The sequence below is a fragment of the Arachis stenosperma genome, chromosome 4 (genome assembly GCF_014773155.1).
Source record: "Arachis stenosperma cultivar V10309 chromosome 4, arast.V10309.gnm1.PFL2, whole genome shotgun sequence".
In the NCBI taxonomy this organism is placed as follows: Eukaryota; Viridiplantae; Streptophyta; class Magnoliopsida; order Fabales; family Fabaceae; genus Arachis; species Arachis stenosperma.
In genome coordinates, this window is record NC_080380.1 from 144,357,444 (window position 1) to 144,385,294 (window position 27,851).

At 33.9% G+C, this 27,851-nt stretch overlaps 3 protein-coding genes and 1 non-coding gene across 4 annotated transcripts; 2 read left to right on the forward strand and 2 right to left on the reverse strand.

Moving 5' to 3' along the window:
- Positions 1-4,789: 4,789 nt before the first annotated feature.
- LOC130973023 (NAP1-related protein 2-like) lies at positions 4,790-8,850 on the reverse strand. The gene is made up of 10 exons (XM_057897386.1): positions 8,585-8,850; positions 7,527-7,649; positions 7,355-7,405; positions 7,109-7,180; positions 6,855-6,971; positions 6,702-6,763; positions 6,251-6,308; positions 5,952-6,008; positions 5,790-5,834; positions 4,790-5,164 (listed from the first exon to the last, which is right to left on the reverse strand). The coding sequence occupies exons 1-10, from the start codon at positions 8,705-8,707 to the stop codon at positions 5,105-5,107; spliced, it is 768 nt and encodes a 255-aa protein (XP_057753369.1). The 5' UTR covers positions 8,708-8,850; the 3' UTR covers positions 4,790-5,104.
- Positions 8,851-17,301: 8,451 nt separating this feature from the next.
- Positions 17,302-17,382, forward strand: TRNAL-CAG (transfer RNA leucine (anticodon CAG)). The gene has a single exon. It is a non-coding gene; the product is annotated as a tRNA-Leu (tRNA).
- Positions 17,383-20,623: 3,241 nt separating this feature from the next.
- On the forward strand, positions 20,624-21,894 carry LOC130975820 (uncharacterized). The gene is made up of 2 exons (XM_057900551.1): positions 20,624-21,356; positions 21,440-21,894. Exons 1-2 carry the CDS (start codon positions 20,624-20,626, stop codon positions 21,892-21,894), a joined length of 1,188 nt encoding a protein of 395 aa, XP_057756534.1.
- A 4,281-nt stretch (positions 21,895-26,175) lies between these two features.
- LOC130973323 (60S ribosomal protein L34) lies at positions 26,176-27,394 on the reverse strand. The gene is made up of 2 exons (XM_057897801.1): positions 27,172-27,394; positions 26,176-26,520 (listed from the first exon to the last, which is right to left on the reverse strand). The coding sequence occupies exons 1-2, from the start codon at positions 27,328-27,330 to the stop codon at positions 26,317-26,319; spliced, it is 363 nt and encodes a 120-aa protein (XP_057753784.1). The 5' UTR covers positions 27,331-27,394; the 3' UTR covers positions 26,176-26,316.
- Positions 27,395-27,851: the final 457 nt, after the last annotated feature.

Consider the following 27,851-nt stretch of genomic DNA (forward strand, 5'->3'; position numbering starts at 1 on the left):
TTCACTTCCCTTGCTGAGTGAGTTCTTTCTTCATAAACAATGAAGGTTGAAAATTTGGAATTAGTATTCCCTTTGGATTTTTCAACGTTATAGTGGCATGGCCACTCATCGATGATGAAGATACTCCTGTATTTTTATTTGTTGAGTTATTATATTTTATATATTATATACTTGTTATATACTTTTATTAAAAAAATATAATAAATAAATTTACACCTATTATTAATAAAAAAAAATAATTTAAGTAACAAAAATAATAAGAAGAATGAATCATTGATCTCATTATTTTTCTATTATATTCAGACAGCCAATATTAAAATCATGTCTTCGTTTTTAACGTGGTAAAATCACACGCACCAACATTAGATTACTATGCTTATTTATTACCAGTGCACGTTCTAGTGCAGAAAGAAGAACAGACCTTGCAATAATGATACCATAAGACTTGTGTGGATAAATTGACCGACCCCAAAAAAAAAAAAAAACTTGTGGATAAATCATTAACATTAAGTATTTTTTTTATTTTGAATTATTTATTTATATTTAAAATATACAAAAATAAAAACAATAATATATTCCTTTTAAGAAGATAAGAACTTTTTCGTAGTGATGGTCAAAATTCTCTTTCATCTTTGTTCCAAGTGCCAAATATTATAATAATTTAATTTTAGTATATTAATAATATAAAATATTTTATATAATTATTTAATTATATCGATTCATTTTAAAGATTATTATCGTAATGAATATAAAAATATTTATTTTTATTAATGTAAAATTATATAATTAAATATACGTATAAAACTGTTTATACTAAGTATTTGTTTGGGTATCATTATCTTAATAAAAAAAATTTTTTTAGTATATTTGACAAATTTTTAGTATAGTAAAAATAAAAATACTAAAAAAAATAAAAAATATCTTTTTTGAGAAACTGTAATTTACATCTTTTTTTAAAATATATTTTTTCTTTAAAAAAATATTTTCATGTAATAAATAAACAAAAAAGTACTTTTATATTGTTATACCCAAATATAATCGATAGATAAAAAGATCTTTTTGCATGAGATACTAAACATAAAATTACTTTTACTTTTTCATAAAATCTTTAAAACAAAAAATAACTCAAAAAAACATCTTTTTCTAAAAACTCACCTAAACAAACTCTAAAATTATAATATATAATATGGTATTAAATTATATTTACCGACATTTTTCTGTTCACCGCTAAAAAGTGGCTAAGTATGGTAATGATGAACTTCTAGAAATAATTAAAAAAAAAATTCAAAATCTGCTAAGAAGTTGGAAGTTCCAATACTGTTGGAGCGCATGCATGATGAACAATAATCATAATAGCCCAAAAAGAGAACAAAAAAGTGTTAATTAGTTTTCTAAGGCACTTCCATAAGCGTTGCCACAACTTCATTCTCATACTAATGCATGCGCGCATTAGTTCCGTAATTTAGTTACTTTAATTTGAAGGATACTTGCCTAACATTTCAAGTCCAAGCTTTTAAAAATTTGCAAAGTAATCTAATGAATGTGTCACACTTAATTACTGTTTTTTTTTAATCATTTGTTAAACCTTTGAGAAAACAATTGCCTAGACCAATAGATTTTGTCTTAGCTCATGAGTCTAATTAACTTTAATTTATTCAGTTTCTTCAAGGTTAAATTAATGAATCTTATTGGGTATTAGAGTTGCCACATTATGATGGTTCTTGAGATTAATATGTTTGGTTGGTATGTCTAAGCTTAAGGTTAATATGTTTGTTGGCCAGCATTGAATCTTATTAAAGTTGTTATAATTAAGACCCTCACGAGCGAGAGTTATATATGGATAATAATCACCAAATGAAAAAACAAAATAATCTGATGATCAGATCCATGCATGCGGTTTAGTACCCTTTTTGGTAAAATTTAGATTTTTTTTAAATAAGTAATCTAGAATCCAGATTGAGTTTTAAAACATAAAATAAATAAATAAATAAATTCAAGCTAATGTTCTAGAAATACCTTACAACGTCCCTTAAAAATAACTAAAAAATAGACATGATTAAATAATATTATATGTTTATTAGTTTGAATATTAAAAAGATTAATTAAATTAATAAATAAATTATTCCTAGTTTAATTAACTTAGTACTTCAAACTGTTTGCCATCATAAGTTTCAAGACTTTTTCCGTGGGAGAAGGGGGGGGGGAGGTGTATATTTCATAAAAGTAATATAATCCAAAGTCCAAACATGTCTAAAAAAAAGTAATTATCATAATTTATACATTCATACTTTTTAATTTCTTACTCTTCCTCCGCCACCGATATAAATGCACGAAACAAGCATGATTTGAGACAAATTAATGATGAATAGAGTGTGTGTGTGTGTGTATAGCTTATTATGATCATAAAAGGTGATATCAATTGAGTAGTATTAAATTTCCTTAGAAACAAATTGATGCTGTTGATGTAAATGCTTAATACATTAGAAAATAAAGCAGCTTCTAATTATCATTTCCTTAATTTTAATTGTTGAGTTACGTGTTAATAAAGAAAGAAATGTATTAATTTGTCACGGATCTGAACTCCATTTAAGGGTCTATTGCTGGCCAATAAATTGTTACATGCACAAAGTAGAATTTAAACTCCTGACACTTACTTAAACATACGAGTAAACTGAGTATTCGACCAACCCAAATTGGTTAGTTTTGTTATACTCGGATTGTGCATCATCTATTAGCTTTTTTTGTTTTGGGCTCAAGCATTATCTTCTTTTTTTTTACTGAGGAGTGAACTTTATTTTTGGGCCACATATTATCCATAATAGAAGCCCAATTTCCGTTATCCATTGATTTCATAGAAAATAAGTGAAGAGTTCATCACAAGCCCAAAAATCGTTTCTTGTATGCTGTGAAATTGTGCTTATTACATTACACCCATGTAATAGTGTATTTTGGCCTGTTAATCAGATGAAGGATTACCGTTCTAAGAACCTTTTTTTTTTTGAAGCTACTAAAAGGATATTCAAAAAATTATATGATCGAGAATAATAATTTTAAAAGATGTAAATGATAAATAAATTTTTAAAAGATTTGGAAACATGATAAAAACATCCAAACATTGTATATATATTTTTCAAAAGGGTTTTAAAGATTGATTTTTAATACCCTTTTTAACAAATATAATTAGAAAAAAAAGACTTTCACTCTTAAAATTTAGTTACTTCGTTTTGGTTTTTTACATGTCCATTCTAACTCTTTAAAATTTAGTAACTTCATTCTGGTTTTTTACATGTCCATTCTAATAATCAAATTTTATTCTGGACTTTTACATTTCCTTTCTAAATATTTATCCAAATTTTTTACAAAAATTTAAATCAAATGCATAAATTATTTGTCAAACAAAATTCATTTGCTATTTATAAAAAAAATTGTATTTTCGTCACATTTTAAAATATGTTGACCATAGTTTACCTAGGGATGTCAACGAAACAGAGCGGGAGCGAGAAATGCCTCCCTGCTCTCCATCCCCGTCCCCGTCCTCGTCCCCATTCTCCATCGTAGGAGAATATTACTCCACATTCCCATTTTCTACAGGGTCCCATTCTTCGCGGGGGACCACATTTCCCATCTCTTTGATAGTTTTAACTCATTATTAATTTCCATGAGAATAGAACTGAAAGTATCAATCCTATATAAAACAGCAAGATTTTATACAAAAAATCTAAACGATAAGATGGTAACTTTCAAAATGACGCAGTGGGGAATGCCATGGCGAGCTAGAACACATAGCAGTAGACGAGGTGGAAAATGCAGCAGCAGAGAGAAGAATAGACATGACGACATAGTTGTAGAAAGGAACGCCACAAATATAGAGAACGACACAATGAGGATGATGGAACGGTGAGGGGTGACAATGCGGTGAGACAGGAGAGTGGCTGCAAAGAGGTTGGATGGAATATGGACGACGCTAGAGATCTATGAATTAAAGAAGGGTTATGTAAATGAGAATTAGAAATTTTAAGCCTCTCTCTCTCTCTATATATATATATATTAAGGACAACTAAGTAAATTTATGAATTTTGGAGATTAGCAGGGATGGGGGCAGGGATCCCTGCTCGGATCCCAGTGCCTGTCTCGAGAGAATTTCGTCCCCCATCCATCTCGAAAAGTTTTGCCATCCCTAAGTTTACCCTTAAGTGTTTTATTTAAATGATGACATAGCTGGTGAATACTGAAAGTAATACTTGTTTTTCAAGGGAAAATAGATACCAACCCATAATAACCATCGAAGTTTGTTAAGAGGGGTAAATAAGCAATTGTTTTGTATTCAAAAGATGAAAACCCTAAACCCCATTTGGAACCTTTACAAGTCGAACCGGATTAATTAATCAAATTTCTAATAATAAGATCTAATGAAAATTTATAAAAAGTAAATAGTTAAAAAACAAGAGTTGGTGACTACTCCATTGAAATTAGTTCAAACTTATTACTAATGTTCTAAATAGTTTCCACTTTTCAGCACGAGTTTATGGATTGCTAGATTATACACAATCTTTTTGTAGAACTTAGGCTCTTCAACATGCGTGACAAGATACCAAAGAAAGAGTTATTTGACATTATATATTTAATAGTTATCATTCACCATACATGGTTCAACTTAACTAATTAAAATTGATCACCTCATTAGTTATTTCATGGTAATGAACATGCCATTTAGAGATGCATTATTTCAAGGAACAAAATGTCATTCATATTTGGCATCATCATCATACAAACAACATCAGTAACAAAATAATGCAAATGAAATTAAGGTATAATCACATTTTATAAAGAACAAAGTCATCTAATAAGAGTTTCATAGGTTATAATCATATGGTAAGGATAAGATTGAGAACCTACAATAGAAGCATGGAAATGTCCAAAAAGCTAAGTAAAAAACCTAAGGATTCAACACCCCAAAGGAAAAACCTAAAACTAAAACCTCTATCAGTGTCAAGCTACAAAGTAGCTACCCTTCTACAAATATAACTCTTCCCAACCAACCAGGCTCATCGATACTAACCGGAGAACACGGAACCGTTTTGTTTTCTGCCGACCGAGAAAAGGCTTAGCTATCTTCCTTGTTATCATCTTCATCATCATCGCCTTCGTCGTCATCTCCGTTTTCCTGAGCAAGCATAATATCCAAGATGATTAGTCTCAAAAACTACCTCTATTTGCTTCATTGCTTGGAGAGGATGCTAAATCAAATATGTAATTATGCATAATGGTGAGTGGTTCACGGCGCATGACTTCATCATCAAGTTAAATAACCTAGATTTTATATCACGTAGCACTACCTGAAATTCAGAAGTGGCTGGTTATATGGTCATAGACGACAGAAGTAAAGGCCATGTGCCCACGTGTATGTTTTCTTAGAATGAAAGAAAGTGCATTCATGTTTTCTTAAGAAGGTTCACTCCGACTAGGTCATTTACCAAAGGAATTTCCCTTTTTCATTCCCGATAAAAGTCGCACATAGCCTTCGACAGTCGAAGAAGAGAATAGGGAAGGATCACCGAAGAAGAAACACAACTAGAGCCTTAGATGCAGCAACCCAATGCCAATAACATAAAAATCATATAAATGCTTGCACCTCCAAACAATAACTTTGAAACGTATACAAGTTTCTATGAGATAATGCATCATAAGAGCTGATACAAAGTCTATAATGAAACTCCTAAGCCTACCTATTTTCAAGTTATTATTATTATTATTGTGAGAGAGAGAGAGAGAGGATCCACAAAGCCTACCTCATCAGCGTCTTCTTCACCATCTGAATCCTCTTCGTCGGCATCCTGCAAAAATAAATTCACTCCACGAATGAGTACAGATACTACAAACTTCTATCTGGATATTTCACTACGCATTTCTTTGGTAAAAAGAGGACAAGTAAGCATGATATAGAAAATTACATTATTGAAGTACTTTAGAGGGTTAGGCCATAAGTCTTCTTTAATTATTTCAGCAACCTGAAACACAACATGCACAGAAAGTGAATGATAATAAAGCAGCAAAAGGAATTTTATGTAACTTCTGCGTAACTTTCATGCAATTTCCATATACTTGAACAGATAGCTGTTCTTTTTATTCCTATGATTTAATTATCCATCAATTCTCACTTATGTCTTTAATAATAAATAATAAATACAAGGGCAGCTAAAGATCACAGTTTCTATACACAAATTATAACACCACATCTCCTTAAATTTACCTCATCGGTAAACTCGGCTAGGTCCTTCTGCTCAGTTTCGCCGAACCAACTGAAAAAGCTACATAAACAAAAGAGCAGGATAGGAGGGGGAGAATCAGATACAAATTAACAAATGAAAGAGTTTAGGATATTATTCATAATAACTAAGAGTTACGCTTCAAGTACTGTTTTTTGTTTAAAATGGTTGATTACACAATACAAGGATACTATTCGTTATTAATATTAGTATTAACCGATGGAAATCATCTGTTATAAGCCCTGGGATATGGTGCTATAAGCTGTTTAACCTTACTCGTATGAAGTGTCGAGCCGCAGTGATATACATGATACATAACTTTAAACCTTATCTCATGTGAAACAAAGTTTAATAATGATCACAAGCATTAATGTCTAACCAATCATGTTCACAACTTTCCACTCACAAAATGGCACATTTTAGTTAGAGAACTACCTCTCCTCAGCAAGTGTGCGCTTGTTTCCTTTTGTCTCGTGATTAACTCCATTAGCAGCACCCTTCAAAACAGAAAAAAAAATGTTATAACCAGCACTGCAGAAAAAGAATAAGCGAAAGGAAGTCAAAAGAATACAGTTATAAGCATGCTACCATGCCCTCCTTCCACTTGATGGCAGTTCCAGTAATCTTTGTGGTTCCCTCCTCCTCAAAGAATGTGAAAGTTTTAGTCAACTTGGTATCTTCGAAATAAGGATTATCTTTAAAATTCTGAAAAGGTTAGAAATTTTACATTATTAGAATCAAGCCATAAAATAAGCAAAATTGAGAGGAAATAGCAAAACTGATCCTATGATTAAAAACAAAATAGATTAAAAAAATAGGAAAAAATGAGAGAAGAATCTTACAAAGGTGATCGAGTAGCCCAACTTCATATCTTTGAAATCTTCAACATCAAGTGAATGTAAATACTTGAAGATCTATGTCATACAAAAAGGTCAATGTATTAGAAATTGTTCAAGAATCTCGGTGTGATACACTCTAACCTCTAACAACTTTTAAAGAAAAAAGTCAATTTAGTGGAAACAAGATAATTTTCGGGGAACTGGATTTCTATTTAAAATGTTAAATAAGGTTCACGGCATTTGCCAAACCTTCTGGTCTTCCTCAGTCAGAAGATCACAGAGTGCAGGATGACTCAAGAACTGCACAGTGAAACGTAAAACGAGTAATTTATCATAATAATCAAATAATAACTTATTGCAACTATGTTAAAAAATAAATGAAACTATAGTAAGAATGAATCGAGCATGGATATTCACTAACCGCAGTTAACCAGAAGTCAGGAATGGATTTGATGATTTCATTCCTCTTATCATAAACAGGCTTGCGTATTTCATTATATTTCTGTTCAACTTCCAAAACTTTATCACTCGCCTCCTCATTAACCTGATGAGTATAAAATACTATTATGATAAATGAAGCAGCATTGGAAAATAGAAAGCAAAAAAAAAAAAAAAAACATGTCTTATATGTACTACTACTCATGATAACTTTGAAGCAGCTTTCAAATTAGATGGAACTGCATCAAATCACTTTAAAATAAAGTATAACTACAACCATACTCTGACACTTTAAAATCAAATCACTCAAATACATCATTACTGTTTAGGGGCTTATTTTGATTAATGTTCAATGTAACAGCACTACATGGATTCAGAATCACTGATTTTTAGAAAGGCTTGTATTCATTGGTTCAAATAGATACACATGATTCTGGATCATTTTTCATCAAAACATGAAACCAATCTTAAAATGATATAACTATAAAGTTCCAACATTACTAAAGACTCACATTACAAACCAAAAATATCATCCAACAAAAACAATAACAAGTCAGCATACACACGGAAGCAACACTCACAAATATAAGAACCTCTACAGAACAAGCTACGCATATGAAAAGCAACACAAATAATATTAATAATAATATCCACAAAAAACAAGAGTTACAAAAGCTATCAGGCTCGACATCTCAAACCCTTGATGATACCCTATCAATTTTACATCATAGATAATAAGTTGTAACCTAACAACAAAAGCTCTCAGCTCTAGGAATGTAAACCAAACAAATCAAAGCTGCAATCTTTCACCCTTGATTCCATGACAAAACAAAACCATGAAGATAAAACCTCATCAAGCAAAATAAATTAATTTGCTTGCCAACAAAAAAACCTCATTCCCCAACGCGCCATCAAAACTGACACCAAAACCAAGAGTGAGGTTCACAATTACACAATATACTAGAGATTCAAAACACAGCCAACAGGAACAAAAAGGGCAATCATGAACAAAACAAAAAATGGGGTGGTCAAAGGTATAACCTTTTCCAGCTCATCCTGCAATTCCTGCAATTTCTCAATGTTAAGAACAAGCTCTCCATCAATGTGTTCAGAAGAATCATCCCCTTGACCCACTTTGGGTTTTTTTGCCTTATCTGCCACCATGGTTTCTGGTATCAAAACCGCTTAAAAGCAAATTTGCAATTTTTTTTTTGCTCTCAAAGGGGAAGGAAAAGAAGGGTTAGGGGAATTCGGCTGAAGGGTTGTTTGTGAATGAAAAAGGTGAAAGTTTGATGGTGGCGTTGGTATAAAAGAGTATTTATATGAAGGGAAGGGTGCAAAGGCAACACTTTGGTGCTGTCTAGTGTTGTGTTGCAAATGTGGGACCCACATTCTTGTCGAACATCAGATTAAGGTTTTAGATAAAGATATTTTGGGACTGACACAATACACTCTGCGAAACTGGAAACCACATTATCATATGAAAGGTCGATATTACCCTTTCTTTAGCTGCAAAAGATGTTGGCAGCGAACTTGATTTGTGTTTTGTGTAAGGTTATTTTTGACATTTTATTCAGCAATATCTAAACGTTATTATCATGCTTTAAAATAGCTGTAGTAGTAAGTATACTAAATTACTAATACATCAAAATCTAAATAATAATAAACGGTAATACGATTATAATTTTTGAGGCATAAGTCGAAAAATTTTTTATCCCTAATTTTGTTTGCATATAAAATTATTTTTAAGATTTAATTTAAGAGGCTTGTTATATATATAAATTTTTTTGGCTTACAAGTTTTATAAGTTGGTACAAATTCAATAAAAAATACGCATTACACTCCCACATTTAAGACTAAATAAACGCACATTATTAAACTACTTCCTGTTTTCAAAGCGCGCTACTCACCATGCATTATAAACGACTCTTCTAACGAATTTCTTGTCAAATTTGAAGATAATGAAACTTCAAAAATACACTCAAAGAATTATAGAAATACACCCAAAAGATTACAGAAATACACATAAACGGTTACAGGAATTCAGCCAAACGATTATAGAAATACACCTAAAGGATTACAGAAATACACCCAAAGAATTATAAAAACTACACCTAAAGGATTTAAGAAATACACCCAAAATTCGTTGAAGTACATCTTATGCATAATTCAGAACTCTTTCTCTTTCTCCTCCTCATCTTGTGCTACTTCTTCTTCTTCAAAAATGATTTCAGAGCTTGGTGTCAAAAAACAATGGAAATCGAGAATAACGAAGAAAGAAAACAGAGAGAAAAGTACGTAAATGGAGAAGGAGAAAGAGAAGGTAAGAAACGAAAGAAAAGAAGAAGAAGAAGAAGAAGAAGAAGAACGTGCAGCAAGAAGAAGAAGAAGGTGCAGTGAGGCAAGAAACGAAATAAAAGAAGAAGAAGAAGAGAAATAGGAAGAAGAACGTGCAGCAAGAAGAAGAAGAAGGTGCAGTAAAAACGTGCAGTAATGGTTGAAGAAGGAGAAAGAGGAGGCAAGAAACGAAAGAAAAAAAAAAGAAGAAGAAGAAGAGGAAGAGGAAGAAGAACGTGCGCAATAAGAAGAAGAAGGTGCACTTGTAAAGACTTGTATAAAAAAATGCTTGTATGTGGAGAATTTCTCTTAACTTAATTTTGATATCATTTTTTGTACTAAAATTTTAATTTTTATTATCAAATTATTTTTAATAAAAAAATTATAAATTAAAAAAGAAAAAAGAAAGAACGGGGAGGAAAAAAGAAATCCCGAGGGAGAAGGAAAAAGAAGGAGGAGGAGAAGGGAAAAAAAGAAAGGAAGAGGGGGAAGGGAGGACGGCGCCGGTGAGATTTAAAGCCACTGACATCGGGAATAAGAATCAGAGGGAGAGAAAGCTCGCAAGGAAGAGATGAGACGTGAGCCTTGCCACCGTCGAAGAGCTCGTGAAAAGAGAGAGAAAACGCACGGCCAGCGAGAGGAAGAGGGTGCCTCGTCGTCATCGCGCTCTGCCGCTACCGTCGGTGTTTCTGGTTCTCATCGCCGCTTCACGTCCTCGCTGCTGCTCCTCATCATTGGTCCTTCTTAGGGTTTCGATTCTGTTTTTTATTCGTTCTGCTTCTGCTTCTAATTTCTTCTATTTTTTATTCTGATTTTATTGTTCTTGTGCTTCTGATTCTTATTCTTATTTCATTGTTCTTGTACTTTTGATTCTGTTTCTTTAATCTCATTGTTGTTGCGTTTTTATTTCATTGTTCTTCTATTTCTTTAATCTCTTTGTGTTTTGTTCTTCTGATTGTTTGTGTTCTAATTTTTTTGATATTCTAGTGCTTTATCAATAGAGAAAACAAGCTACAATGCACAATACCATATTTCTCTGAATTTTGTATATTTGAGAAAACAAAATCAATTCTTTGAGCTTTGTATTTCTGATTCTATTTTTTATGTTTATTACATTGGTTTTGCTTTTGATTTTATTGTTATTGTTGCTGGTGATGTGATGAAAAAAAAGAAAAGGAAGAAGAGGTGCTGCTCGAGAAGAAGAAAAAGAATAATAGAAACTGGGTATTTTTGTGAAGAAGGAGAATGATATTTTGGTCCGAAGGACGGTTTTAAAGCTAAGTTAAACCTTAGGGACGAAAAAAATTTTTGGCCTATATCTTATAAACTAAAATCATACTTAATCCTAATAATAATAAGAGCAATTTACCTTAATAAAAATGATTTGAGACCAACATTATACATACATTCTAAATAGAGTTTAGTTGTATGTATGTTCTAATTAAATTTATGTAAATTAAATTAGACAAATTTGATTTACGCATATATTCATAATTAGATCAAGCATATTTGATTTATGTGCAAAAATTTGCATCCATATAAATCAAATTAAACTAATTCGATTTAGTAGCGTAGGAGAAAGAGTGTCATTTTTTAAAATCTAAACTTCTTTCTATGGTAAATTAAGCAGACCAATTCGATTTATAAAGGAATAAAGTACACGATGAATTGAATCCAGTCAATTCGATTTACTTGTTAACATATTATGAAATATGGTAATTCGATTTAGCAAGTGCTAGGTCCAATAGATACACCTAGAACGTTTGCTTCTGCCTAGGTTTATTGTGTATATTCTCATCTAAATTGGGAGACCTATGTCCATAAGGTGTATCGCCTTAACATCATGTTCAAAGTCTATAAAATGGGATTCAATCATCCGATTCCATATGGTCTTTGGCTCCCATATGATGGTCTCATAGTCATCCCTGCTTTCACCAAGGACCGAACTACTATGAATGAGGTGGTTCTTAACAGACCAAAGCGATATAGACTCTGCAAATTAACCTGGACACACTCAGAAAAATTACACACAACGAGTACTTACTTTGAGTTCTACGTCTGGCAACAATGCATAACTTTATTCTGTTTTCATTATCACTTTGTTTATTGTATTATGTCATTAAGTGTTTAGTTTTTCTTTTATTTCATATAATTTCTTTCAGTGTATTTTTTTTTTTAGTTTTATTACGAGAATATGATGTATTTTCCTTTAATGTTGATGATAACAATCATGTATTTTGTCTATAACTACTACTTTAATGATAACCATGTATTTCGAATTGATGAATTCAACATATAACTAGAATAAGTATCATAATAATTGTCAATAATAAGTTAAGAACGCAACGAAGTCATGTTCATGGACATCGACGTTAGCTAAGAAGTTGAATAATAAACTAAAATGGTGTAATACATACGGTAGCATTTGGTTAGGGGGATTGAGACTCAGTATTATATTTGGTGATCAGAGATTGGAACTAAAATTTTAATCCCTCCAGTACCTCCAGAAAGTGAGAACATAGGGGACTGAAATTTTGGGACGGAGACTGAGATTTTAATAATATTTTTTATCAAAAATATTTTCATTTAAATTTTTAAATTTCAAATCTACCTCTCAATCTCTATATTTATTTTAAATTAAACATAATACTAAGACATAACTCAATTCAGTACATTTTATACCAAATACAATATAAAAACTTAATCCAGTTTCAGTCTCTCAGTCTCAATCTTCTTTCTAAACACAGTCTAAAACATACTAAACATACTAGAACATACTAAATAATATACTAGAATAACATACTAAAAGTCATAAAAGACATAGTATAAAATACATAATCAAAAGAGGTAGGACCTTGTGAAGCAACACCTACACACTTGATTCTCTCAGTTCTTTGGACCAGAGGTACCTCATCCTCATCTCCATCATCATCTATCTCTGTCTTTGAAGCTATATGCTTTGGGGATCGAACATAGCTAAAATATGAAGGGAGTTCTATACCAAATATTGAGGGCAACATCCCACCCAATGCAAAAAGATCATCGTACAGACTAGTTGGAGGCTCATTCAAGTCAACTGTAAGATGTGGCTGAACCTCGGTAGCATGTGGTCTAGGACGCTCCCCGTCCTCCTCTCATAGCATCATCCATAACTCATCAAGGAACTCTGAATAGGGATGGCAAAAAATACTCGAACTCGCGGGAATCCGTGAGGATTACCAACGATGGGGAGAAAAATAGAGACTCATTAAATCTCCACGGGGATGGAATGGGAATGGGGTCGAGATTGAAGTATCCACCCAATTCCCACTAAAGTGAAATTATTAAATACCCTTTATATATATGATGTAAGTATATGTTTAATTCTTTTTTTTTTCAGTTTTATTTAGAAATAAATTAATGATGTGCATAATATCTAAATTTGCATCAACTAATTATTCAAAGTTGTATCATTACAAGAAGGGAGTACTATCACCGAGCTATAATCGTCGACCAATATTTATTATGTTGTTATGTTGGAAACTTTTCTACTATTTTGTTTTATTTTAGTTTGTATGTTGGAAATTTAGTTGAATGTTTTATTTCCTAAATGGAGAACGGGGAGAAGGTCCCTGTCCCCATGAATACCTATCGCCATCCCTAACTGTGAACCTTCAAACTACTCCTCTATAGTTGTAAGATTAGCGAAATCCGAACACAACTGACTCTGGCTAATATATATTTGATTGTTTTCCTCTTCAGCCATATATATAACTACTAGATCCTACTATAAAGTAGACATATACACCCGATCTCCCACCACCACCATCACCACCACTATCTCCACAACCACTACCACTAAAAGCCCCCAACGATACCACCGAATCCCCCGCCATCTCTACCACCATCTCAACCCTACCCCTACCACCATCTCCTCTGCCACCCCCACTGATTGTTCCTGAAATCACATGCACTTCACAGTGAACTTGTCAATACAGTTCACAAGAGGTAGTACATTGAATACCTCCTCGAACTAAGTCCAATCAGATCTGTTGTCCTCAATAAATCTCTCGAAGTTTGTCTAGCACTTATTTATGTAGTCACCATTGATCAAAAGGCTTAGCTGGTACGCCACATCCTGTAATGTGATCGTGCACTCTTCGAACGATATATGAAACGTATGCGTCTCCGGACACCATCTGTCAACAAAAACGCTAATGAGTAATTCATCCAACTTAACCCAGTAGTCGTTGAACCTAGCAAGGTGGTATAATCCGACACTCTCTAGGTATAGTATGATCCAATCATCCAGAGTTATACCATACTGCCTCCATGCTGCTGATACACCAGGTCGGTTACAAAATAGTAAAAAAATATCTATTAAGAATTCATAATAAACTTTAAACAATCAACAAATAACTCGATTAAAAAAATTTAATATTATTAGTAACCCATTGAAAAAAATTATATAATACCTAATTCATAATCATATCATTTATTAACCACTACTTATAAAAAATGATGACAATCTTATCCTAAAAAGTTAAAGCCTAGTCATGTCATATATGTAAAATCTAATTGATATCTCTACCATATATGCTACTCTATCCTTATCGATAAAATTCATAAAAATCAAATTTCAATAATTCTACATTTAACTACAATTATTACCCATCTAAATTTAGCTATGATCAACAATTTTAAATCACTACTATCACTAACATTTCTAATTAAAACAAATTCTAATCAACAATTTTAAATCACTACTCTAACTAACATTTATAATCTAATAATATCTAAGACTCTAAGTGAAGGTTGTAAAAGGCTTAGAGAAGGGGAGTTGAATCTATGCCTTTCTTTTATGTTACTGAAATAACCTTTTAAAACAAACTTTCAATTCTAATTCTGTTTGAACTTAGCAGCAGAAAATTTATAAGACAATTTATTTTTGTCTCATGAATATCAGAAAACAGAATAGAGCAGAGAAGAGAGAAGCTGACACCATCATGTATCTTGGTTCAGTTGTCTTGTGCAGTGCAACCTACATCCAGTCTCCACTACAACAGTGGTGGAATTTCCACTATAGTTAAAGTATTACATACATCAATTCTACAGGATTGACACAATCCTTTACTCTCAAGTTCTAACCTAACTTGACTTGATTATGCTAATACCTAACTATTCACTCTTAATGCTCACCCAACTAAGAAAGGGGTACCTCACATGTACATGATACAAGACACATACTTAATCTAAAGAAATCTGAAATAACGCTAGGCTTTTCTCTTAAGTGTATCACTCAGCCTTTTCACACATTGGCTTTTACTTGAACTCTCTCATTATGCCTTTTCACTTGAGAAATTACAGAAAGATAAACATTAAAAAGAAAGTTACAATCTGTAAAACATGAAGGAGATTGATTCTTTAACAGCCTCTTTGCTATGTGATAAACCAGATTTGCTAGTATCTTATTCAGATTTTCATTCTGGCGGAATGCTCCTATGACTAGGATGCACTGTCCAAGTGGATGAACTTCTTCATAGAGCTCTTCTCAGAACATACACCTCAAGAACATTGGTTATCTCTCCTTAGCTTTAGAATGGTGAACCAACTTCTTTTGTATTTCCTTGCATGTTGCTGAGTTGCTCTCTTCTATGTCAACTTCTTGAGTTGTGTGTTTCACTCACCCACCATCTCACTTTTTTCCATTAATCATCAAAATAGGAACTTTGATTCTGACATTCTCTTGTTGACCAAAAGCTACATATCAGCAGAAATAGATATATTCAATGATAAACCCAAATCTTGGCCATTGAAAAAATAACTTGGTCCCTAAGACATATATGACCGTAGATGCACAGCATTGAGTAGCAGAGATCATCTTTCCCATGTAATCCATTTCGGACTGGCAGAGAGTTGAAGATGAAGAGAAGAAAATAAGATGCATGTAGAAGGAAATAAAATCACCTTTTAGCTTCTGACTTCTTGATTCAGTTTGATGTGGGTGATTAGACTTTAGCCTTTTTGCTTAACCTTCTCTTTCTTGCTTATTTGGTGAACAACTTAGGGACTAAGCATTCTCTCTCTCTCTTTGATTTCTGACCAAGATGAAAAAGTGGACGTTGCTTTTGGTGAAAGCAAATGAGAGGGAATTGATTGCTATCGGGCTTGGATCGGATATCCATCAAGCAACCCGTTTGATTTCTTTGACTCAGTTGATTCCTTGGTTTGTTTTTCCTTTGGGCTTCTATTTATTTGTAGCCCACCATCCTTGTTCTAATTTCATCCAATTGGGCTGCTGTTGTGTATTGGTTTTGGCCTACATCACTCAACCAAAATCATCAAAACTAATTGGGTAGTTGGCTCAATAAAATTAATGTTTGTCATCATCAATTATGTTAGTTAATTTCTTAACTCAACACTAAGTTACAAAGAATTGCTAACATTATTAATCTAATATGAAGAAAAAAATTTTGTGTACTTACCTCTTCATTGATGTTGCTAGCAACATAGACGACAACTCCATTTAGTCAGTAGATACGATCCAGATTGTCCTCCATGACCCCCATTTTTTAAGTTTGTCATTTTCTACCATCTGAACCCTCTCTTGCGTAGGTAGAAGAGAGAATGAGTGAATGTAAATCGTATGAAGGCAATTCAAGCCTTAAATAGACAACCCAACAGTTAAATTAAATTAGGTGCATTTGATTTACAATGAAAATTGTTTTCTGTAAATCGAGTTTGGATAATTTGATTTACCTACATTTCTCCTTGTTACGCTACTAAATCGAATTAGTTTAATTCGATTTACATGACTGCAAACTTTTGTGCATAAATCAAATCTACTTGATTCTATTTACACAAGTTTAATTAAGATAGACGTATAACCAAACTCTATTAAGGATATTTGTGTAATTTTTGTCTTTAATTATTTTATTAAGGTAAATAATAATAATAATAATAATAATAATAATAATAATAATAATAAAAGGTAACGTAATACTAATAATCTATATTCGCTATTAAGGGTAATAATGACACACTATAAATATATAATACGATCTTATCTAGAACTTAACTGATTTTAGGTAATCGGAATTTTATTTGATAACATAACATTACCTGAATAGCCGTCAAATTTAGCATAATGAGCAAATTACATTCAACATATTCTGAGACACTGAAAATAAATGACTGTGTTCAATATTGTCCAGCAAGTAGCAATTACGCATTATTATATTTTTACGGTTAAAATATCGTATGCACAATGTATATTAATGTGCAAATTGCATTTCATTGGTGTGAAACATTCTACTACATGCACAGCTGCAGAAGAAATCTAAACTAATAAAATAAAGAAGGTACCATGAGTTATTTCGGATTATGAGCATGTTTATTTTTTTTGCAATTAAGTAAACTTTTGTGAATTTTTAAGAACAAAGGTCAAGATGGCCGAGTTGGTCTAAGGCGCCAGTTTCAGGTACTGGTCCGAAAGGGCATGGGTTCGAATCCCATTCTTGACATGAAAACGTTTAACTTTTCATAAATAGTAATAGTTAGAAACTTACGACTCTTTTTAACGACAAATTCTCAAGTTGGTCCACAAATACAATGTAATTAACACTATTGGTGTTGACATGAAAGTCTTACACGCTAAGTCCTAGTTATGTGCTATTAGCCTATTACAGTCAGACTTTCACAATTATTGTTGGAGCATACATCTCAACTCGAGGTCAATCTGAGATAAAAGTTCTTCCACTTGCGTAGTACATGATTGTTTTTACTAACATTGTTGCTATAATGGATGATTAAAATTTAAACCTTATGTTAAGTTGTTAACTTCTACCAAGGTATCCTTGAAACTTGAAAGCCCTTTTACTGATTGGGATTTCAACATTTTCCCCCTTGTCTAAACATCACTCTAATTCCTATATATATATATATATATATATATATATATATATATATATATATATAACAAAAAACCTTCAAGGTCCTTAAATGTTTAAGGAAAGAGAATCAACTATGCCACTATTAGATTGGTACTTTAAGAGTTAAGACAATAAACATGTAGTTAGAACAAATGACACCAATGAATTACTAAAAGAAAAACCCAAGATAATAATAATATCAATTTATTCTAAGTTATACCAACCTATAATGATATCATTTGTTGGTACTCTCGTATATATTTTCCTTTAAATAAATATCAATTGTTAATGGGCGAATTCTATATTGTGGATGGTATTAAACATCCACATTTGTGAATATTATGTGGACACCTTATTGGATGAATACGTTTGAATTATTCATACTCACAGGTTCAGCTGATGGGACAGCATATTAGGGAATAGCAGTAATTTTGCATAATGTAAGAAAATTAATAAGTGTAATGATATGTTAATTATGTGGCCATGATTGGATTTTAAACTTAGGTCACCATTTTTTATGCAACTGTGCAGAAGCAAATTTTGTTGTGAATAAAAATAAGTCAAAGATAGCGTTAAAAAGAAAATGGGCTAATGTGTTTTTGGATTTGTTTGGGTAATCTGGTTTTTTAATTTTTTGGAAATGTGGCTAAATTTTTCTAACTTTTTTTTGTCATTGTGTTCTCATAAAATGGAAGGGATTGTATATTGTTAAATGGATAAAAAAACAAAATGATAGATTGGGAGTTGTCTAATCCACTGACCAAAAATACTGTTCTTATAGTTTTAATCAATCCAAACTAAAGGGATTTTCAATCAAAGTGAGTCTGAACGATAACGAAGGAGAGCCCCATGAGAGGTGGCTTTGTGAGAGGGGGAGCTGCTAGACCGCATGGGCCAAGGCTGAGCGCAAGATCGGAAGGAGAGCTGCTACACAGGTCTTCGAAGAAGGTGAGAAAGATAGTAGAAGATGAAGAATTTACGGGAAATTCTACACCAGTAGCCAGAAAAGAAGATTGGATGGAAGAAGAAAGGGGTACTGAAGGAGCAGAAGCAGATATACATGTAATCGGAGTGATGAGAGCAAACAATGAAGAAAACAGCAAGAGATCCTTTGCCCAAGCTGTCAGGGCAGGAAAAGCACAACAAGGGGGAAATGGAAAGGAAGTAGAGAAGGAGTCTCAGGAGGACAAAATGGAAGAAGAAAGTGCTGAGGAGAGTGATGAAGAGCAAGAAATCAGCATTGAAAAAACTGAAAATGGGGTATACAATCTGGTGATTAGCGAATCTTTGAAAAAAGAAATTTGCAAAGAATGGTGGGAATCAATCATAGTTAAGCTCTTGGGAAGGAGAATTTCTCTTGTGGCGCTCAAAAGAAGACTAGAGACAATGTGGGGGAAGAACGGCAGCATTGACGTTATCGATCTCGGAAATGATTTCTTCCTTGTGAAATTCTATAATATGGAAGATTTGGATTTTGCACTCATGGAGGGGCCCTGGAAAATTCTTGACCACTACTTAACCATTAGATGGTGGAAACCAGAATTCAACCCCCTCACAGCAACAATAGATACACTGGCAACTTGGATTCGTCTCCCAGGCCTTGCGATAGAGTATTACAATAGAACAATATTGGAGAAGATTGGCAACATTATTGGGAGGACCATGAAGATTGACATGACAACAGAAAACATCTCCAAAGGTAAATATGCTAGAATTTGCGTGGAGATAGATTTAAGCAAACCCCTGGTGTCCCAATACCAAATCAATGGTGTCACTCATCTAGTAGAATACAAAGGCCTCCATATGGTGTGTTTCAATTGCGGCTGCTTTGGACATGAAAAATTCTCATGCCCAAGCTTAAAGTCACAAGAAAAACTAGACGCCAGTAACAATAATGAAGAAAAGGGAGACGAAAAGGCAGGGACAGAGGAAGAAGACGGGGGCAAAATTGGAAAAGGGGAGTTAAGTAAGGGCAAAGGCGTAATTGTAGAGGAGAATAACGGATTTGGCCCTTGGATGCTAGTCCAAAGGACAAGGAGGAAGAAATTAGTGAAAAATGGAGAGGGAACCAGTAACGGTCAAAAAGGAAAAGAAAAAGCTATGTCGTACGAGGAGCACACCTCTCGCTTTGCAGCTCTGCAGTATGAGGTAGTGGAGGGAGACAAGGAGCAAAATGAGGTTGTGGTGATATCACAGAAGGATGAGAGCGATAAGACAAATCCAGCTGGAAGCAAGGCAACCACCGAAAAAGACAAAAGAAATAAAGGAGCTCTGGAGAGGAATACTCCTGCAAAACTAAAAGACCAAATCCCACAAGAAAATAACCAGACCCACAAAAATAGCCCAAAACCAGGACAGACAAATAGCAAAACACAAGAAACCCAAAACCAAAACAACCCAACAGCCCAAACCATGAGAAAAGAAAGAACCCAAACCAAGACTAAAACCCAAACCCAGGAAGATACTAGCATGAACATTATAGACAAAGCCGTTCATTTTCAGGAAAATTGGGCAAACAACAACCATACCCAAGACTCTCAACTCACTGAAATGGTTGAGGCCACTGGAATAGAGGCTTGTGACATGGAGGAACCGCCTGACCCAGTCCCGCTAGACTTTGGATCCGGAAATTCAGAAGATCTAGTAGAAGCCATGGAAGTTTTCGAAAGAGAACAAGCCCAAGGAGAAGCACAGGAAGAAGTACCTCCTTCATTAACGAGGGAGGATATGCATGATGATTAAGAGGCCTTGAGCCTCTTTGCTTTCCCAACCTTTTGGGTTAGGGTGTCTTTGTTTTGGATTAGAGTTTTGGATAAGACTTTTGCGTTATATAATGAAGATCATGATGTGGAACATTAGAGGAGCAGCGAACAAAGGTACCATTCGCACCCTCAAGGAGTTGCAAAACCAAAAGAAACCTGACCTCACTATTCTGGTAGAAACCAAATGTAGCGGAAATAAAGCAAGAGAGGTGATTAAGGCAATGGGATTCAATCATGCCATAGTCGAAGAAGCTGTCGGTTTTGTTGGAGGGATCTGGATCCTCTGGAAGAATGATGATTTCAAAATCAAAGTTATGTCAACCCACAAGCAATTTGTGCATATGGAAATTGAAAACAATCAACGGAGGAGATGGAGCCTTATGGCTGTGTATGCAAGTCCACATGAAGCACAAAGAAAAGAAATGTGGGTGCTTTTGCACAACATCTCAAGAAACATGAACTTACCGTGGCTGATGATAGGTGATTTCAACGACATCGCAGAGCAAAGTGAGAAGAAAGGAGGGGGAAATGATACCCATGCGTGTAGACGTTTCAGAGGCTGGATTGACAAATGCAACCTCATAGACGTAGGCTATTCTGGATCAAGATTCACATGGAAGGGGGGAATAAGAGAAGGCCAAGAAAGAGTTATAAAAGGCTGGATCGAGCTTTATGTAACTCAGAGTGACGTACAAATTTCTCAAATGCATTTATGGAGGTGCTACCAAGAATACAATCAGATCATCACCCTCTGCTGCTATACACAAGACCTGAGACTAGCACCCAAGGAGAGAGACCTTTCAGGTATGAAGCCATGTGGAATACACATGAGGACCTCCCAAATGTAATTAGAAGTGCTTGGAATAATGAGTATGACTTTCCAGTAGCCTTAAACAATTTAACTGAAAGTCTGAAAAAATGGAATAATGAAACTTTTGGTAACATATTTCGAAAGAAGAGGAGGATTTTGAATATAATTCAAGGGATACAAAAATCTAGGCTTTATGGTAGGAACAAGTTTCTTGATGGGCTGGAAAAAGACCTTTCGGAGGAATTGGAAAAAATCCTGGATCAAGAGGAGATCTTCTGGCTACAAAAATCCAGACAAAAGTGGCTAGTAGAAGGAGATAGAAACACTAAATATTTTCACACAAAAACTCTAGTGCGAAGAAGGAAGAACAAGATAGTGAAGCTGAGGAACAATAATGGTATCTGGTGTGAAGAGGTAGAAGCTGTAAAATCGATAGTCTCAAATTTTTTCACTGACCTATACCGAGATGAAAGACCAGAGCGCCCCACTATTCGATGCAGCTGGCAATATAAAAGATTGGAAGAAGAATAGAGACAGATGTTAGAAAGAATGCCCAATCCAAGTGAGATTGAAGAAGCTATCCACAGCATAGGTTCCCTAAAGGCGCCTGGAGAAGACGGGTACCCCGCACTGTTCTTTAAAGAAAATTGGAAGGTCCTCCAATGCTCCATCTGCGCTTTCATTCAGAAACTATGGCAAGATCCCCCCTCAATACAACAGGTAAACCAAACTCTTCTAACACTTATACCCAAGATCAACCAGCCTGAATTTGTCTCTCAATTTCGACCCATTGCCCTATGCAATGTGATATATAAGTGTTTGAGCAAAATTCTGGTCAAAAGGATAAAGCCCACTTTGAATGAAAGAATTGCTTCGAATCAGTTGAGTTTCATTCCAAGTCGGCTAATCCATGACAACATCATCATTGCAAAAGAAATGGTTCATACCATGGGAAAAATGAAGGGGAAAAATTCATTTATGGCTATTAAAATTGATTTTGAAAAAGCTTATGATCGTTTGAACTGGCGTTTCTTGGAAAAATGCTGCTTGGAGTACGGAATGTCAGAAAAAACTATCTCCATCATCATGCAGTGTGTGTCATCAGTTTCCTTCAAGATCTTGTGGAACGGCGAGAAACTTGATATGTTCAAGCCAAATAGAGGACTAAGGCAAGGGGATCCTCTGTCCCCTTACCTTTTCGTCATCGCCATGGACAAGCTCTCGCAACTCATAGAAGAGACCGTTACAAAAGGAAAGTGGATACCAATGGAAGCGGGATAAAGAGGACCTCAAATATCACACCTTCTCTTTGCTGATGATCTCTTGCTGTTTGCGAAAGCAACAAAAAATCAAATGAAAGTTGTGCTTGAAACTCTAGACGAATTTGGAGCTGCATCGGGCTTCAAAATCAATGCAGAAAAGACATCCATTGTATTCTCTAAGAACGTTCCCAACTGCAAAAGAGTAGGCATAAAGGAGATATGCAGCTTCCATGAAGTGCCATGCCTAGGAAGATACTTAGGTGCTTACTTGACAAACAACCGAAAGAAGAAGGAAGACTTTAAAAGCATTATTGAAAGAACAAAGAGCAAATTAAAAGGATGGAAGGCCAATTGCCTATCCTTTGCAGGGCGCATCACTCTTGCACAAACTGTAATCAGCCCAATGCTCAATTTCGATATGCTACATACAAAAATTCTCATTGGAATTTGCAATGAAGTGGAAAAATGGCAGAGAAAATTTATTTTGGGAGAAAACTCAAACACACAAAAATTGCATGCTGTGAAATGGGACACTCTCTGTAAAACGAAAAGAAATGGGGGCCTAGGCATGAGAAAGCTTCATATCATGAATGATGCCTTTTTTATGAAACAAGTATGGAGGTTAATGCATGAAAAAGAGACACTGTGGGCGAAAGTCCTTTTCAATAAATATGGAAGGGGAAAAGATTCAATCCTGAACATGGAAAATAGGGCATCAGACTCAAAGTTTTGGAGAGATTTGATAAAGATCAAAGAAGACATGAAAGAGAACCTGAGTGTTTCTATTGGAAATGGTAAGTCGACTTCTCTATGGAGAGATAAGTGGTTGTATCATGAACAAGCTCTTATTGAGGATATACAGGAAATAAACACTTCCATTCTCAATATGAAAGTGGCTGATGTAGTGTTAGAAAATGGAGAATGGAACTTGGAATTTCTAAGGGGACTCATTCCAGAAGATAAAATATTAAAGATTACTGCATGCCATCCCCCAAAAGAGAGCCTAGGTGAGGACAAGATCATGTGGAGTCCCTCCCAAGATAGAAACTTCACAGTAGCCAGTGCTTATAAAACACTCTCTCAAGCAAATGAAAATCAAGACCAAACCTGGAATATTATATGGAAATGGAAAGGCCCCCAGCGTATAAAATGTTTTATGTGGTTAGCAACTCAAAACAAGCTGATGACCTCAGAAAGGAGGCAGAGGATCTTTGGTGCAAATCCAAACTGCCACCGATGCCCCAATAATACAGAAACATTACTCCACACATTAAGGGACTGCACAGAAGCCTCAAGAATTTGGCAGCAATTAGTGAAACCCTCTTACATAACCACTTTTTATAGAGCTCCCTTCGAGACATGGATCCGCTGGAATCTTACAGAGGAAGTCGGTGCTAATGCACAACCATGGCTGTCCCAATTTGTTGTGACTTGCTGGTGGCTGTGGAAATGGAGGAATAAGGAGATCTTTGACCCCCCCTTTTAGAAGACCAAGCAATGCACATTTATGTATTAAAGAATATTTGCAGAGGATCAATAATGCTTTTAAAAAAGTCAATATCTTTAAGGGAGTAAGGAAGAAAAAAGAAATACATATTGCGTGGCAACCTCTGGAGGATGGATGGCTAAAAATCAATAGTGATGGAGCAGTCTCACAGGAGCACTGTACAGCAGGGTGTGGAGGCTTGATTCGGGACAGCCGTGGAAGATGGGTAGCAGGGTTCTTGGCGAATATTGGCAGAGGAACAGCATTCATGGCAGAAGCCTGGGGAATTCTCCATGGATTGAAACTAGCTTGGGATTTGGGATTCAAAAAAATCATTCTTAAAACTGATTCAAAAATAGCATTCCAAATTCTTAGCAAAAGAGAAGAAAGCGACAATCATCCGGAAACAATCATAAGAAGCATCAGCCAGTTAATACAAAGAGACTGGAATGTAAAACTCTGTCACACATACAGGGAAGGAAACAAAAGCGCCGATTGGCTTGCGAAGGAGAGTTTACAAGCATGCCTTGGATTTCATTTCATAGACACTATGCCAGCAGGGCTAAGGAACATTATAGATGATGATGCTAGAGGGGTATCATTGCCCCGTTTTATCCTTGATTTTTAATTTTCTTGGGCGCTAAGCCCCGTCAAAACACAAAAAAAAAAATAATCCACTGACCAAAAAAAAAAACAAAAAAATGCAGTGCATTGTTTTGATATTTAACCACCTAAATAAATAAATAAATAAATATGTGATGTATGCTACTAATAAGATAGAAAAATAATATTTAAGACAGAAAAATAATATTTTTATTATTTTTTGAATGTTACTCTTTATTATGTTGTTATTAGTAATTATTTATATAGCTTAAATTTTCATAGTTTTAATGAACTATAAAAATAGAAAATTTCTTTTAAACATTACATATGTCATATTAATAATGTAAATAAAATCTTTATGAGTACACAATTTATTATAATATTTATGAAATGCGTTAAAAAATAAATAAATATAAATATTTAACACTTTTTTCTCGTTTGTATTTTTATTCATCCAAATAAAGATATTAATTTGTATATTATTTTTTGTTATTGTTCTTATTTTTATTAATATTTTTAATATTTATAATTACTATATTATTGCACATGAGATGTGGGTGCAATTCGTGCAATGTATTTTACAAGGATGGTATATAAAATGGCTTGAGTTAAGGTCAGATGTGAGAGAAGATATTAGTGGTGTCACTTAGAAAAACTTAGCCACTGGAAATTAAAAAACTAAATTACCCAAACAAATCCAAAAACATATTAGTCCATTTCTTTTTAATGCTATCTTTGACTTGTTGCATAAAAAAATGGTGACCCAAACCCAAAACCTAGTCATAGCCACATACACAAAAAAAATACAACTTGTTCATTAGTCCCAACTTACCAAAAATAATTAGCATCTCATTGCACTTATTAATTTTCCTACATACCACTCCCTGATTTGCTGTCCTATCAGCTAAACCTATGAACATCCCAAACGTGTTCATTGAAAAATGTATCCACATAATATCCACAACATCCCAAACGTGTTCATTGAAAAAAGTATCCACATAATATCCACAGATGTGGATGTTTAATGCCACTCACACCATAGAACTGGCCTTGTTAATGTTATCGTGTACCTTTTTAATTTGAGGAAGTATTAAAAACCAACAGAGTATCAATTCAATATGTACAATAGAGATATGCAAATGTTTAATTCATTAGCATATTAAATGTTTATTATCTCTGATACCCAAATAATTATTCTAGATAATATAGATATATTATGTTTAAAAAATCAGTAATATTTTTTCTAAATGTTCATTTTCTATACACATTGTATAAATACTCAATTAGTTCTCTAGTGGGATTCTTTCAATTCAGATCGTTTTGACTACAGGCTAATGGATGATTAGGATAATACCTCAATCTGAAAGAAAATATCAAATAAGTAATTGTTCTATATGTAGGGATCCTTAAAAAGATATGCACTTGAAAAGCATTAGCCTGATAATGTATGAAACTGAAAAATTAACTAACAAAACGCACAAGAATCCATAAAATAAACTTCAAATAAAGTTCCACATTCATAGTTAACAGTAACACAATCCAACGTCAAAATTTTAACAGAAATTCAAGAGGTTTTAATATTTTATCCATGGTCCACTCAGCTTAACTCCTTGATGCTTGCTTTTCTTTTGCCTTTTGGATCTTCAACACCTTCTTCACAATTTTTTGTTCCTCAACAAGGAAAGCACGGATAATCCTTTCTCTAACTGCTCCTCCAGACAAGACACCTCCATAGGCGCGGTTCACTGTACGGCGGTTTCTAGGCAACCTAGATCTCTTGTATTCAGCAGGTCTCAGATGGGGAATCTACATATAAAGTCTGCGTTAGAAAATAATAACAGGAGCAGGTGCAGTGCTATACAGAATGCAAGTCTACTACTTCATCAACCAGAAAGGGAGAGAAAGACAAACAGGGCCATTAAAGACACACAAACAAGTTGGCACATCCCACGACAACCAAGTTAGGGTTATGCCTTAAGACAAAAGAAAATGAAAGAGATGACAATATTTGAAGGAAACTTAAGTTAACAAGATAACAAGCAAGAAGTAGTAAAGCACTCATCTCTAGAAAAAATGGGTGCATCGAAGATGTATTCAATGGAATTTTGTTTTTATTTCAATGAATCAATTTGATGATTTGACCACAGCTTCGGATAGGGAAATCAGATGTATCAAATAAATAACAATAATCTGATTTTGGTTAATGAAGCGTTCATGAAATGCTCCTTAACATATTAGTTCCTATTAGCTAGCTTCATCCATTGGGGACTTTCAACAAACACAAGGCAACATAATTTAAGCTTCCAACAAAACAATCCACCGCATAATAACATAAAAATCACTATAAAAAATCATCAAATTTCATCAACAAACATCATCGGATCTCGCTGTCTACATCATTTTCAAGCATATTAAGATTCAGAACAAATTGATAGATAGATTAACAAACATACATACCCCTTGGATCCTCTTTCCGGTGACAGGGCATTTTGGTCCACTTGCTCTCTTCTTCGTACTCTGGTACACCAGCTTCCCACCGGGGGTTTTGACAACACGGTGCTGGTTGGATTTGGTGGCATAGCTATGGCGCTTACGATAAGTGAGCCTCTGAACCATTGTCACCGATGACTCTGTTCTTCACACACACACACACTCTGAACGATGAAGAATGAAGATGATGGCTGCCAAAACCCTAGAAAACCTTTTATTATACGGTTTTGGGCCGTGGGCTTTATTTTATTAATGTAGGCCCAAATATTCACATAACCCCACAGCCGAAAAAACAAAAACGATCTCCATTTTTTAAAACCAATTCAATTCAATAAAATAAGTAGCAATGTTACTACTAAATTTGTTTACTACCAAAAACAGTTTAGGTTAAATATAATCAATTGGGTCTGAACCAAACAAATTATTTTTGATAAAATAAACACTGTCTAAAACCAAAATCATTATCAAATATAAACTAAATATAGTAAATCAAATTAAAATCATATTGTAAACCGAAAAAAAAATTAAAATCATATTGTTATTTAAGTATTTTGGATAACAAACATTGTTAGGGTACTTGTTAAGGTTTTTAAAGAGAAAATGTTTAAACTTGTAATTCAATGGGATATTAAAAATCCAAAATTTAA

Excerpts from the sequence above, each read along its gene's own strand:
- LOC130973323 (XM_057897801.1), bottom strand. The coding sequence starts at position 27,330 with ATGGTTCAGAGGCTCACTTATCGTAAGCGCCATAGCTATGCCACCAAA. Across the intron at positions 26,521-27,171 it reads CCGGAAAGAGGATCCAAGGG|ATTCCCCATCTGAGACCTGC; the intron begins GTATGTATGTTT and ends CTTTATATGTAG.
- LOC130975820 (XM_057900551.1), top strand. The coding sequence starts at position 20,624 with ATGAAGATCATGATGTGGAACATTAGAGGAGCAGCGAACAAAGGTACC. Across the intron at positions 21,357-21,439 it reads CAAGGAGAGAGACCTTTCAG|CCTTAAACAATTTAACTGAA; the intron begins GTATGAAGCCAT and ends ACTTTCCAGTAG.
- LOC130973023 (XM_057897386.1), bottom strand. The coding sequence starts at position 8,707 with ATGGTGGCAGATAAGGCAAAAAAACCCAAAGTGGGTCAAGGGGATGAT. Across the intron at positions 6,009-6,250 it reads TAGCCGAGTTTACCGATGAG|GTTGCTGAAATAATTAAAGA; the intron begins GTAAATTTAAGG and ends GTTGTGTTTCAG. Across the intron at positions 5,165-5,789 it reads GTGAAGAAGACGCTGATGAG|GAAAACGGAGATGACGACGA; the intron begins GTAGGCTTTGTG and ends ATGCTTGCTCAG.